Source organism: Patella vulgata, chromosome 2, assembly GCF_932274485.2.
Source record: "Patella vulgata chromosome 2, xgPatVulg1.2, whole genome shotgun sequence".
NCBI classification, from domain to species: domain Eukaryota; kingdom Metazoa; phylum Mollusca; class Gastropoda; family Patellidae; genus Patella; species Patella vulgata.
Genome location: NC_065880.2, coordinates 43,443,123 through 43,456,502, shown reverse-complemented (window position 1 = coordinate 43,456,502; position 13,380 = coordinate 43,443,123). Strand labels below are relative to the sequence as shown.

The following is a 13,380-nucleotide window of genomic DNA, read 5'->3' as shown; positions in this document are numbered from 1 at the left end:
GACAAGGAGTAGGGTCGCCTGTCCAACTTCGTGGGTTTTTTCCGAGTCCTCCCACTGCTAAAGACCCCTACGCTCAAGCGAATTATTGAAATAAAATTAAACCATATGTTAGTCCCGAAATGACCTAGTTTGTGTTGAGTGGACGTTAAACCCCATTTCTCTCTCTCTTTCCATATATATGAAGGTAAAGATTTCAATATTGACATGCTTTATGTTTTCAGGAAAAGAAGATAATGGATAAGAATTTTGAATGTAGAATATGACAAGACTATAATATTTTAAATGTTTCATTAAAATCCTACAGAATCAGGCGGGATGACTGAGCTGGATTTACATCATTATTTAGTCATCTGAATCCATTTTCTTGAGCTGTATTAGAAATTCTTAGAATGAAAGAGTTTATTTTTAAAAGCTTTGTGTGGAAGAAACAAAGAACAGTGCTAAAGATTTATATTGTTATAGATGAAGAAGACTTTTCACAAAATAAACAGTATATTAACCTATGATTACAGTAACCTGGATGAAAAAACTGAGATCAAACTTGTTTTCTTCCTGACAAGAAAAGTTATACACTTTGTTTATATGCAAAGTTTTCTTAATGTTTTTATAGATTTATAGACTAAAATATGATTGCTATATTTTGAAATTATTTAAGGTAATGTGAATAAAGTAAGAGTAAAAATTAGAAAATCCTAAACAGTGTTTTACGTCTTTAAATGAACCATAGTAGGAATAGCATAAAAAATAAATAGATGAACTAGATTTGGAAAAAATGCACATATTGTGATCCAAGTGAAGTTCTCGACTCTAATGAGAGTCACAGTTCACTCACTATTTTGTTTTTTTCTTTTTTTTCTTTGTGTGACTTTTTGTTTAGTTTTTGAAGTCTAGAGTGTTTGAATTTAGATTTTCTGCCGGATTATAGCTCATAATTGTAGTTTCTTTGTAGAAGTATGAGAATTTAATCTTACTTGAATTCTAATATATCCATCCTCATTTATTAAAAGATCAAGATGTTGCTCCCTTTGTGGTAGAGTGGGTTCAGCCCAACGAAAATTTGGAAAAGGTTAGAGCCTGGCAAAGAGACAAGAATTAGCAAGTCAATAGGAGAATATTTGGTTGTCTGCCTGCTGTATGGAGCTAGTAATTGCTTCCCCTGATGTAGTTCGTCTTTTTATAACAATTATTCCTCCCTCTCTCCACTTTTGTGTGGCAATTTCTGTTGACGTTTTGGTCTAGAATTGAAGAGGGGTGAATAAATTTAAATTTTCTACCATGTTTTGGTGGATAATTGTGACTGAGTTGCAGAAGCACCAGGAGGTGAACAGATATTAATTTGGGAAATCACTTACGAAAATGTCATCACAGCCTATAGATCACAGCCTATAGATTCAAGATGGTCAACCCCTTTCAATATTTTTATACGCCCACATTTTTATGTGGACGTATATTGTCGTCGCCCCTGTCCGTCCACAATTTGTTTGTAGACTCTCTACTGGTCACAATTTTTTTTTTGATTTTGACGAAACTTAAAATATAGGTCTATCTCCCAAAGATCTCGGTTCCTTTCGATATTGGCATATATCAGACCATAACATCATGGATTATGGCCCTTGATTGTTTGAAAAATCAGGTTTTTAGCTTGTAGACACTCTAGAGGTCACAATTTTCATCTGATTTTGATGGAACTTGAAATGCATGTTTATAACCCAAAGATCTTGGTTCCTGTCGATATTTCCGCTTATCGGATGGTAACTTCCTGAATTATGGCCCCTGATTGTACGAAAAATCACATTTTTAGCTTGTGGTCCCTCCAGAGGTAACATTTTTTATCCGATTTAAAAAAAAAACGTTTGAATATATCAACGTTACACCGTAATGATGGTTGAGCTCAAAATTTCGTAAAAATCGGACCAAAACTGCCAGATAAAATGGTCGGCCCTCGTTCGCAAATAGTGTAAATTATATGGTATATCAAGGTTGTGGACCCTCTAGTGGTCACAATTTGGATCCGATTTTGATGAATCTTAAAATACGTGTTTATAACCCAAAGATCTTGGTTCCTTTTGATATTCGTGCATATCGGATCATAACTTCCTGAATTATGGCCCTTGATTGTACGAAAAATTGCGTTTTTAGCTTGTGATCCCTCTAGAGGTCACAATTTTTATCCGATTAAAAAATGTTTGTATACTTCACCGTTACACCCTAATGACGACTGAGTTCGAATTTCGTGAAAATCAGACCAAAACTGCCGGACAAAATGGCTGCCTCTCATACACAAATAATGTAAATATATGGTATATCAAGGTTGTGGACCCTCTAGAAGTCACAATTTTGATCCGCCGATTTTGATGAAACTTGAAATATATCTTTATAACCCAAAGATCTTGGTTCCTGTCGATATTCGCGCATATCGGATCGTAACTTCCTGAATTATGGCCCTTGATTGCATGAAAAATCGCTTTTTGTTTTAGCTTGTTCTCTATCCATCTCTTGCAAAATGTGGGCGTATCCTGAATGTTCAAAAAATGTTATAGGCCAAGAAAATGCATGGTTTTAACGTTGAAGTCAATTAGGAAAGGCTGACTAGTCTTAGCTCGAATAATCGGCCCTTAAATGGAGTTATGTCCCTTAAGCTGTTATTCTCGATACAGGCGAATATCTATTTTCCAAATTAACGAATCAAGGCGAAGATCGCCGCTTGAACAATTATTACCATATTGGATACTAAACTACCTAAGCAAATAAATACAGGCAGTTTACAACGCAACTTTAGCATTCAGGAATTACTATTTTCCATATATGGGCAATTGGGTCATTGGCAAGTCTACGTGAATAAATATACTGACGTATAAGGCAATGTGTACACTATCTAAATAAAAATTGTCAGATATCTATTATAGAATATTGCTCATTATATACTTTTTTTTTATTGTTAAGATCTGACAACCTTATATAGGGACGCTGCTAACAGTGGGACGACTATAAAAAGCTACCCCAACTTGTGATGAGATTAACCGTATTACTATTACGATTCAGATGCGAAAGGTATACACAAGGTTCACACACAGGATCTCTGAAATCTACTGAATGAGGAGTTCTCTTTCACTATAAGAATAAGGTAAGTTTATGTCTGTATGGCATTATATAATACCCCAGTGCTTAATATAAAGCGTGTATGTGTGTATATATATACAAATATATAAACAGCCCTCTATATAGTCCTTCGGATTCGGATGATAAAAACTAACGGGTACCACATGTACCAATAAATAAGAGGTCTGACTGAACATTAGTTCAGCTCTGAACGTAGGTCTCATTACACTCGACCTCTACGTTCAGGGACCCTTCTATTGTATCCTTGTCGACCAGATTTGGTTTCCCAGTCAATTTTACTGGGCAACTTTTTACTGCTAAACGGTCGCGTGTCAGTCCCTGTGAACGCCTGAACAATATAAATGAACATCTTAGTGAGAAAATAAGACCTTGCTTACCTGGCTAGAGTCAGTATGAGCGACACAACACGCTGTTAAAAAAATACGTCTCCGTCTTCTAACCGACTTGGCGGACATCATTGAAAGGGTAACGACCGTTTAGCAGTAAAAAGTTGCCCAGTAAAATTGACTGGGAAACCAAATCTGGTCGACAAGGATACAATAGAAGGGTCCCTGAACGTAGAGGTCGAGTGTAATGAGACCTACGTTCAGAGCTGAACTAACTGAACATTAGCATAAGTCGATCGGAAGTCACCAAATGTTTGTAGTAATTCTGTTTTGACATATATACGTATATGTAAGGGAAAAGGGTTGATTTTTGTTTTTCGTCGGGAAATCTGTTTTTCTAAATAATGCTTGTCATAGACTACATGTTTTTGTGTCTGAAAACATTTACATTTATAAGGTTTTTTTTATACAGTTTTGAAGCGAGACGTACCGTCATAACGATGTAGGCCTCTACATTATGTCGGTTTTATGACGTCCACCACAACCCCCTCTTTCCGATAGCACTGGATATGAATTACCTGTTTTGATTAAAACGCAACAGAGCCTTAAAATTGTGAGCAATACCCCTTTCTCTACCTCTGCTTCAATGCCAATACAATGTGATTTCAGGAATAAACGCCCATGGAACAAAAGGAAACTTTGAATCCAGAGGAAGCAAATTTATCGACGTGCTTCGATAAATTTGTAAGATGTGAATCACTTAAAGATACAATACGCTTATTTAAAATATTAAGTGGATTAATTGACGTGGACCTTAAAGACAATCGTAATGTATATTCAAATATTAAAAATAAAGTCAACACTTGGCGTGCTAGAGCGCTTTGGGAAAAATTAGACCTTAGAGTTTCACAACAGATTTATGAAGATAAAGCGGCATGCACAAATTTGAAGGTGGGTGTATTTCGAAATCCTAATTATGGTACATTTACATAGCTGAATAAAAAAACAGGCTAATGTGGTAGGGTACTGTGAAGGTTTGGTAATATAGTATTATTATGTTATTATGTTTTACTTTGTAATTAATTTAAATAAAATACAAATTGCTAATCAAAGGAAAATGGAAACATTCTAGGACCATCCGACCTTCCCAACTATTTTTCCCACTACTTTCAAACCCGATTATTTATCAAACCCGATTGAAAACTTTGAATTCGAAAATACGAGTTCAGCACAGTGGTTCAGAGTTTCGTCGGTAGATTTTTTTTTTCAAAATAATGCTTGTCATTGTCTACATTATTTTTGTATTTGAAGGCATTAATTATTGGAGCTGGTCCATGTGGTTTACGGTCAGCTATAGAAATAGCTCTCATGGGTGGTAAGGCAGTAGTAGTAGAAAGACGAGAAGATATTACAAGAAACAACGTCCTTAGTTTATGGCCGTTCGTGGTTCAAGATCTTAAGAGTCTTGGAGCTAAAGACTTTTTTCCGGGTTTTTGTGTTGGAGGAAAAGACCATATAAGTAAGTTTCACTTTTAAAAACCAATATCTATTGACATGAAATATCGTAGGACGTATATCATAAATATATACGGATTAATAAGATATCACGACTTCGCAAGCCCTCTCAAATGTGTTAGGATTACAAGCTAAGGCTCGTTGCAGATTTCGTCATAAGTCACAAGATGTAAATATTATGGTTAGGAATAGGGCTAACCATAACCATCAACAATCACGTGCCCTAATCCTATTTACATTTTGTTATATGACGAAATCTGCAATGGGCTTCAGCTTTTATCTTTTACCCTCTCAACTGTCCCACAAAAGCGACTTTTCATTCTCGTGTACGTGAAAGAAGAAAAGAAGGACCTTTGACCGTTAGAATTTGAAGAAGATTAAACGGAAACACCGCTATCCAATGGCTACAGAGGTTTGATGATGCCCTTGGCCAATTCCTTGATTGTGTGCCCCCACGATTCAAGTATAAGACATAAATTAAGTGGGACAGCCTGTACAACAAAGGTAAGAGTAATCAGCGATAATTTCAAATTAAAAAAGATAAATTAATTTCACTCTGTGATTGAATTCAACCTGTACTGGGATGCCGGGGGCGTTGCCCCCTCTGCCTATCACCCATTATCTGTACACCACTGTAGCTCTCCTCGCATCGTACACATGAGCATAGCAAATAGAATAACCATGTTAGTCTCAAAATAACCCAAAGCTCGAAATTGGCGTATCATTATTTCTCTACCGGCACTTCTGTAGTAAAAATTACTGTATGATATAGTAACAGTACCGATTTAATATTGTATTTCAGGTATACGAAAATTACAATGTATACTGGTAAAGACTGCTCTATTATTGGGTGTAGAGGTTCACATTAATGTCGCATTTAATGATTTGATAGAACCACCTGAAGACCAAACAACGGGTATTTATAACAAGTTTATTTACTGGACTAACAATCAAATAATATAATTACGTACATAATGAAAGCACACTATTTTGTTTCATGTTTATAACCTTGTTTGCTGTTTTTATGAAGTCATTTCTTAAACATACACACAAAAACAGGCACTACATAGCTAAGCTACTGAGAAGCAATGCAAACACACCACTTTTATAAATAGATGATTGTATTAAATCTCGATTGAGAGATACACTTTAATTTTGCAATTCTGAATGTAACAGCATCAGATCACAATGATAACAGGTAAGAATGATGATTTGACGATGGCATAAACACATCACAGATCAGGTCTTCACAGCAAAAAATGTTGAAAATAACTATTTCAGTGTGCATTTAAAACGCCAGTCAGTACAACCCCAACAGTTCCGAGGAAAATACTACGATATGCAAAGGTTGACCCCTGAACGCACTATGAATACCAGAGCCTCTGCAAGCAGCATTGCTGCGAGAGTGGAGAAGGATCTCACAATCAGTCATTCAGAGCCAAAGTTCATCCATACGGCGATGTACCATGTATGGATGGTGTCGGCGCACACATATATCATTCTGATGTTTGATTTTACCCCGTGTTCCTAAGGTTCACTGTAAAGTACAGTCGTTATGAGCGTCTGTGGATTGTTGTTGATATTCTGAGGTTCGTATAATATCCAGCCTAAAAATCACATTTAAGCTGCGTTATGTCTCATTCGAAACTTCCAGTCAAATCAGTTGTGCGTTCTCACTGCGCCTCCATATATTTATGAAATAGTTTCAAGTTTATGGTCAAAGGAAGTATGAGTTTGTTAAAACTTGATTTTGAAAGAAAGCATGATTTTTAATGGCACATTTTATAAATCTTTAAATGGAGACCCTTTTTACAATATTTAATAGGTACTGGATGGCGATGTAAGACAGAACCAGAAGATCACACAGTTTGTCAGTATGAGTTTAATACTGTTATAGGTGCTGATGGTAAAAGATATGGATTGAAAGGTAAAATTATCAGTATGGATCTCATTAATTAATCATTAAAATAATGCAAGAATTTATTCGAGATTTTTAAGTTCGGGACTTTCTTCGGAATAAATTATATCGTTTCCCCAAAACAAAAGATTCTACAAATCGGCTTGTTTACACCTTCATGTGTCAAACTGAATTCTTCTGGTAAAGTTATAAACACGTATCTAAGTTCACCCAATATACACCTGAAGATGATTTCTTATACCAAAGCTCAAAGGTGCATGAATCCGAACATAAATCCGCTACACGTTCCCAGGTCCACCCAATGCACGTATTTAACTTGGCATCATATATGCAACATGTTGCCGCTATAGTATCTGAGCACATCTTCCGAATTGGTATGGATGAATGCGCCCAGAATACGTATCTGAACTTGTCTGTATGACCGAGCAGAACAATATAAGCGCTTCTACTATTGGTATCTATCTATACCCCCGAATCTTGTAATTATTTCGTTATGGACGATCCGACGGACGAATAGATAGGCGACAATAACGTGCCCACTCTCACATGGAATGTTACCATATTAAAGTCACTGAATTCTAGAAATTTATTACGTATTTTCATTTTTCAAGGATTTAAAAGAAAAGAATTTAGAGGTAAATTAGCGATTGCCATAACAGCCAACTTTGTCAACAAACGAACTAAATGTGATGCTTTGGTACCAGAGATTTGTGGATTGTCGTATCTTTATGACCAAGCGTTCTTTAATGATCTGAAAAATAAAACGGATATAGATTTGGAGAATATAGTCTACTTTAAAGGCGAAACACATTATTTTGTGTTTACAGCTAAAAAGGAAAGCTTGTTGAGAAAGGGAGTATTGAAAGAGGTAGATACCTTTCTTAATTACTGAGTGTTAAAAGTATGTTGTATTCAGATTCTTTAAAGCTTAATATGAAAAATTAATGCTGCTTGTGGATGTTAAGTTTTTATCTAATACATTTCTGTTCAGCAATTAAAAGTTATAGAATCTCTTTGCGTGTGGATGGTATTGTCGGCACCTGTGTCCTAACCCGTCCTTCGATCGTCGATCCGCTTACAATTTCCTGTGAACACTTTAGATTTAATTTTCAAATTTGCATAGATTTAGTAATGATTTGGAAGAAAGTGCCCTATAGAAATTAGCAAATCGTGGATATATCCCACCGTTTACATTCAGAAACATAAAAACGCGATACAGGACTAAGTTCCATATGAAATTTGTAAAGTTTTCATGAGATTGGAGCATAAACCCAGTCGAAATTCAAAAGATTTCGGAAGGAAATCAGTTATCGTCTCGTTTAGATTGTGACATTTGAAACTTGAGTATTTGAAATTTGGAATGTTCATTGGGGCAAAATTTTTTATGTAGCAAATCGCATAATTTTCTTCAAGTTTAATACAGCCTGATATAAGTGGGCAGTTGCTTAGCAAGCCCACTATTGTGCCTACGAGTTCTCCTTCTTTGGATTTCTCTACCATCTTCGATAAAATACCGTGGTATATCGTCAGCTTGTTATATAGTTTAATATATGATAGTATTTTTTCTTCCAGACTTTTAGTGATCCGAATATTCTACTACAAAAAGAAAATGTGGACCACGACAAATTATTAGCTTATGCTAAAGAAACCGCAAACGAATCAACACAATGCAAGTTACCAGATTTAGAGTTTCAACCAAATAAGGATGGTGAACCCGATGTGGCTATGTTTGATTTTACATGTCTTTGTACTGCCGAATATTCTTCTAGGGTCGTCGAGAGAAAAGGTCACATGTTACTGGCAGCTATAGTTGGCGACAGTTTATTAGAGGTATACACTGATGAAGAAATTTCTTGATCTTTCCGATCCATTTTGCCGATAGCTGCAACACCAAGACAAGACCTCAGTTTGATAACTAATATTTTCAAAACAGAACACCCAATTATTTTGAATACGAAGATGGTCAGTGAAATTGGAAATAAAGCTGATCTAGTATTATTCAGTTCCCTCGATAATTCAGTCTGCTTCCGCTTTGACTAACCGCATGTTATGTGAGAGCCCAATAGAATTGGCATTACTCGACAAATTTGGACATTATTTCTGCTATAAGAAGTTTCCATATTTTAGTATATGATTATCTAAACGCTAAGACCCCGGTAGCTTAAATAGCAGAAGTTAAAATCATGATTACTGTCGTATTGGTTGAAATTATAAGGAATTAGATATTAGTTAGTATTGGTTGAAATTATAAGAAATCGACGGGTTTTCTTATAGTGGACAGGGGTCTTTTAGCGACATATCTAAATATTTATGGATTGTCTCTTGTTTTAATTTTAGTTTTCTCAAATTGTAGCACTATGTTTTGGGTTGGTTTAAAAAAATCAACAAATTCTATAACTCTGGCACATCCTAACAGCCTGCGTTCCATTTCAGCCATTTTGGCCATCAGGTACCGGAGCGGCGCATGGATTTCTCGGTGTCATGGATACAGCCTGGATGATCAAGCAGTGGTATTCTGGTCAATTTACACCACTGGAAGTTTTAGCAGAAAGGGAAACAATATACCAACTTCTACCTCAATGTTTCGTTAAAAGTTTATATAATAATCACCTTCAATATAATATAGATCCTACCTCGAGGTGAGTTATTATAATAATTAACAGGTACAATTACGGCTCAATCTCAGTTTCAGATCAAAACTCACGGAATTGCCGTTAGTTTATTAGGTTGGGAAACTTTCACCATTTTTATCGATTGAATTCGGAAGTTTGGTTTCCAAATTATTTTATATGTTTCGGTTAACGATTAATAAAAGGGGGTATTTTCGTTTTCTGTTGAATTTCCCCAGATATTTCTTTATTATAGTTTCTTATTTAAGTTTTAATATCAGTGCCATTCGTGCATATTCCATTGGCCTTTCGCAGTTTGGTGGATTAACTCCATAAACTTTCTTAAAACGTTTGGTTCCCATATGAGTTATTCACAATATGACATTTGTCTTTGCATACCATAATGATCAGTTCAAACATCAATGCCACCCTTGCATATTTAATTACTCAAATGCGGGTGTATGATGCTTTCATCGTTATCTCTTCACAGACTGAAAGTGAAACCCAATTCAATGACAAGCCCTAACCCTAGTAGGCTTGTTTTATTCTAATATTGACATTTATTATTCCTCTTCAGGTATGTAAATTTACACACTAAAGCCAGGTTAAAACCATCAGTTGTTAGTCATCAGTACGATGGGGAAACAAACGATTTATCATCTAAGATATTACCAAGTAATTTACAAGCAGACACGTAACCTACATTAAACATTAAATGTGTATTCTTTATTGTGATAGACAGAACCAGAACTGTGATATGTAAAGTTGGTCTGCTTCTTGACCTACATTTAGCTTTAAACTCTGCCACCGATTACTTTTTTTTACATTTCGGCGTTTTTGTATACATGTAATATATTTTTTTCGAGAAGTTTAAGAATTGAACTTATAGCGTTGAAATCGCTATAAACATTAAAGCCTGGCGTACATGAGTGATTTTTTTCACTTGATAAAGCAACGAGTAATTTTTCGGCAACCGGCCTAATGTTATATTGCAAACAGATTTTCCATGTTACAAATGCCTGTGTTTGTATTGTACAAATCATCAACATCTGGGCAGGTGTTGAATCAATATTATCAATAGTTACAAAGCCCTATGGTCTTGTGAGCAACTATCAATCACTATGGAAAATCCCACCGAAGATCCGAGTTCCGTCCATTTACCCCACTCTTAAGAAATAAAACCAATCAAAATAGTGAATTATCATGAGCTAGTATTAGTCACAGAATGAGGACCAGTCTACCTGTCCCCAATGTGAACACCCTTGCGATTTTCATTTTGATAAATATCTTGACGAAATAAAATTATTGTTTACAATACGATAGCACACTATAGCTTATCCTACAAATTCCATCTATATAAATTCAAGTAGCATCTATTCTTGCCAGGAATTGGCTGCTTGATGTTGCCTCTTTACCACAAATCTATCAGGCCGTTTTTTTCTCTTACAATATTTCCTTTATTGGCTGGGAAAAGAAGCTGAAGCATAAATACAAATAGTTTTACAGGGTAATTGGATAAAAAAAATAACCATGTAAGTAAGGACAAAATTAAGCAAATATTAGTCTTCCTAAATGTAAATATATCTAAATAATCACACAGGCTCGGGTGTTCTGGAAAGAGCACGCATCTTGCGAAACTCTCCAAAAGATATCAAATCATGGACTAAGGTACAAGCGGGTTAATCGCACTTGACTCAATGACAGATTTTATGATCTAACGCGCACATGTTTAATCATCCTCCCACCCCGGCAATTTCTGTCGTACCGTGCCCTACATAGCTAAACCTCACACAAACATTTAAAATCATATAAATCGTGTATCTAAACAAAATATAAAAATGGTGTGGGCCATTACAAAAAAAATACAGTATAAACTTTGTGGCCCAATTTAACGTATTTGCAGTGAAATGTCATTGTATTTCAAGGAGTTATCTATACGTTTAAGACTGTGCATCATGCTATATGGGGGATTTTGCCCGAACAGCGACATTACGGTCTACTCCTATTTCGAATAAGAACTGCTAAGAGTTCTTTTACGTACCCACCAACGTGTACACAGGCCCCAGTTTGATGTCCCACCCAAATAACTAGACGCTATATATGGCAGGCCCTCCGTTCTGCACCACTGACAAAGAGAAACAACACTGGAAAATTTCTGGGAACTTCCTAGGCCAACATGGGTATCAAACCCGGACCTCCTGATTAGTTAGCCAGCGCTTTACTCACGGAGCCCTCCGTCCTGCACCACTGACATGGGGAAATCCCGCCCGACCATGATCGAACCCTGGACCTCCCGATAAGAAATGAAATGGGATTTAACGTCCTACCGTTCTACATCCTCCCGGTAAATGAGCCAGCCCCTTACTGAGTCACCACGGCTCCCTTGCACTAATGCCACGTGCGTGCATGGAAAGCAGAAATATTAACTGTACATGTGCATTGCAACCCCCCCCCCCACGCTAATAATGCATGGCGTATGCTCATCTTGATTATATATACGGATTGGTGCGGAACAGTAAGACAATTGTCACTCCCTGTACAGTATTATTTAGTTTTGATAATATATCTATTTTAGTGAGCAAACTAAGTATGGTTTAATGGTCGAGAGCGAGACATTTTTGGGGAGAATCATATAGGCCCTTTGTTGTTAAATCATATTCAGTTTATCGAATAAATTGTCTAAACAATAACTCACTAACGGTTAAAGAATTTCTAAAATTCTGTCTGTTCCCTTGTCCTTTATATTTTGGGTATTCTTGTTTAAATCAAAATTTAACCAATACGCTATTCTTGTCCAAAGTTGAACTGTTGAATGCATTAGGTGTATTTGCCAATATTTAATTTTATGTTGGGGCCACGGTGGCTAAGTGGGTACGACGCTGGCTCGCTAGTCTGGAGGTCGGGTGTTCGATCCCTGCATTGGCCGAGAAAATTCACCCAGATTTTCCGGCGTAGATCCCCCTTGTCAGTGATGTAGGACGGAGGGCCTGACAACGACAGCTGTCTAGTCATTCGGATGAGACGAAAAACCGAGGTCCCGTGTACACATTGGCGTGCACGTAAAAAATCCCTTGATAGTTGGAATTCGATATAAGAGTAGGCTGTAGTGCCGCTGTCCAGGCAAAATTTCCCTCATAGCACACTGTATGGCGTATGCCCGTTTTCATTAGCCCAGTTCGGAGCAAAACAGTAGGACGTTAAACCCCATTTCATTTCATTTCATTTAATTTTATGTCAACTTCAGAATTGTTAGAATAGGCCTAACTATAGCATTTATTTGACCAGTATGCCAGTTTTCATTTGGCCCTAAATCGAGTTTGTACAAACATTTTTCTTGGAACTCTCTGATTTGTGTTCCTGGAGCTTTCCAAAAATGTATAATTTGTTTAGCTAAGAAGACCGTGTAGTGAAACTTCACGCTAGAAATTTTGGCTGCTGGCCTAATGCGCAACGCCGGTGGGACGCATGCGAAAGTTACGCTGTCTGTCTACAATTAGTCCCGCTTGAGAACAGAGACGAAACTAATTGACCGACTTTAATCGACGATTTTAGTCGAAGATACTAAGTATACTTCATAAAATGGAAAATGTTTATTTGGTCTCTATATATGAAAGATGTAAACGGATTAGAACCATATTACAAAATAGTAATCTACGCATCCTGGCACAATTTTTAACTTTTTGGACCACGGGAACAGTGCCGGCTAATCTATCCTAGTTGGAGGGCGTGGCATTTTGGGCGTGTCTATTAGGGGTAACCCACCGCACAAACTGTCTGGCAGTGGTCATTCATGATTCCCCTCGTGGTACTGAACAACTCCAAAGCTGTTTTAGGTGGTACAGATTGAGCAAATCTACATGTAGCCTAGCTTTGGTCTGGAAATTAGATAACT

The 13,380-nt window shown here is 36.6% G+C and overlaps 1 protein-coding gene across 1 annotated transcript; it reads left to right on the top strand.

The window, feature by feature from the left end:
- Positions 1–2,274: 2,274 nt before the first annotated feature.
- LOC126809994 (F-actin-monooxygenase MICAL3) lies at positions 2,275–10,768 on the top strand. The gene is made up of 9 exons (XM_050534874.2): positions 2,275–3,124; positions 4,116–4,397; positions 4,758–4,965; positions 5,764–5,877; positions 6,787–6,888; positions 7,491–7,747; positions 8,452–8,709; positions 9,313–9,518; positions 10,066–10,768. Exons 2-9 carry the CDS (start codon positions 4,128–4,130, stop codon positions 10,184–10,186), a joined length of 1,536 nt encoding a protein of 511 aa, XP_050390831.1. The 5' UTR covers positions 2,275–3,124; positions 4,116–4,127; the 3' UTR covers positions 10,187–10,768.
- Positions 10,769–13,380: the final 2,612 nt, after the last annotated feature.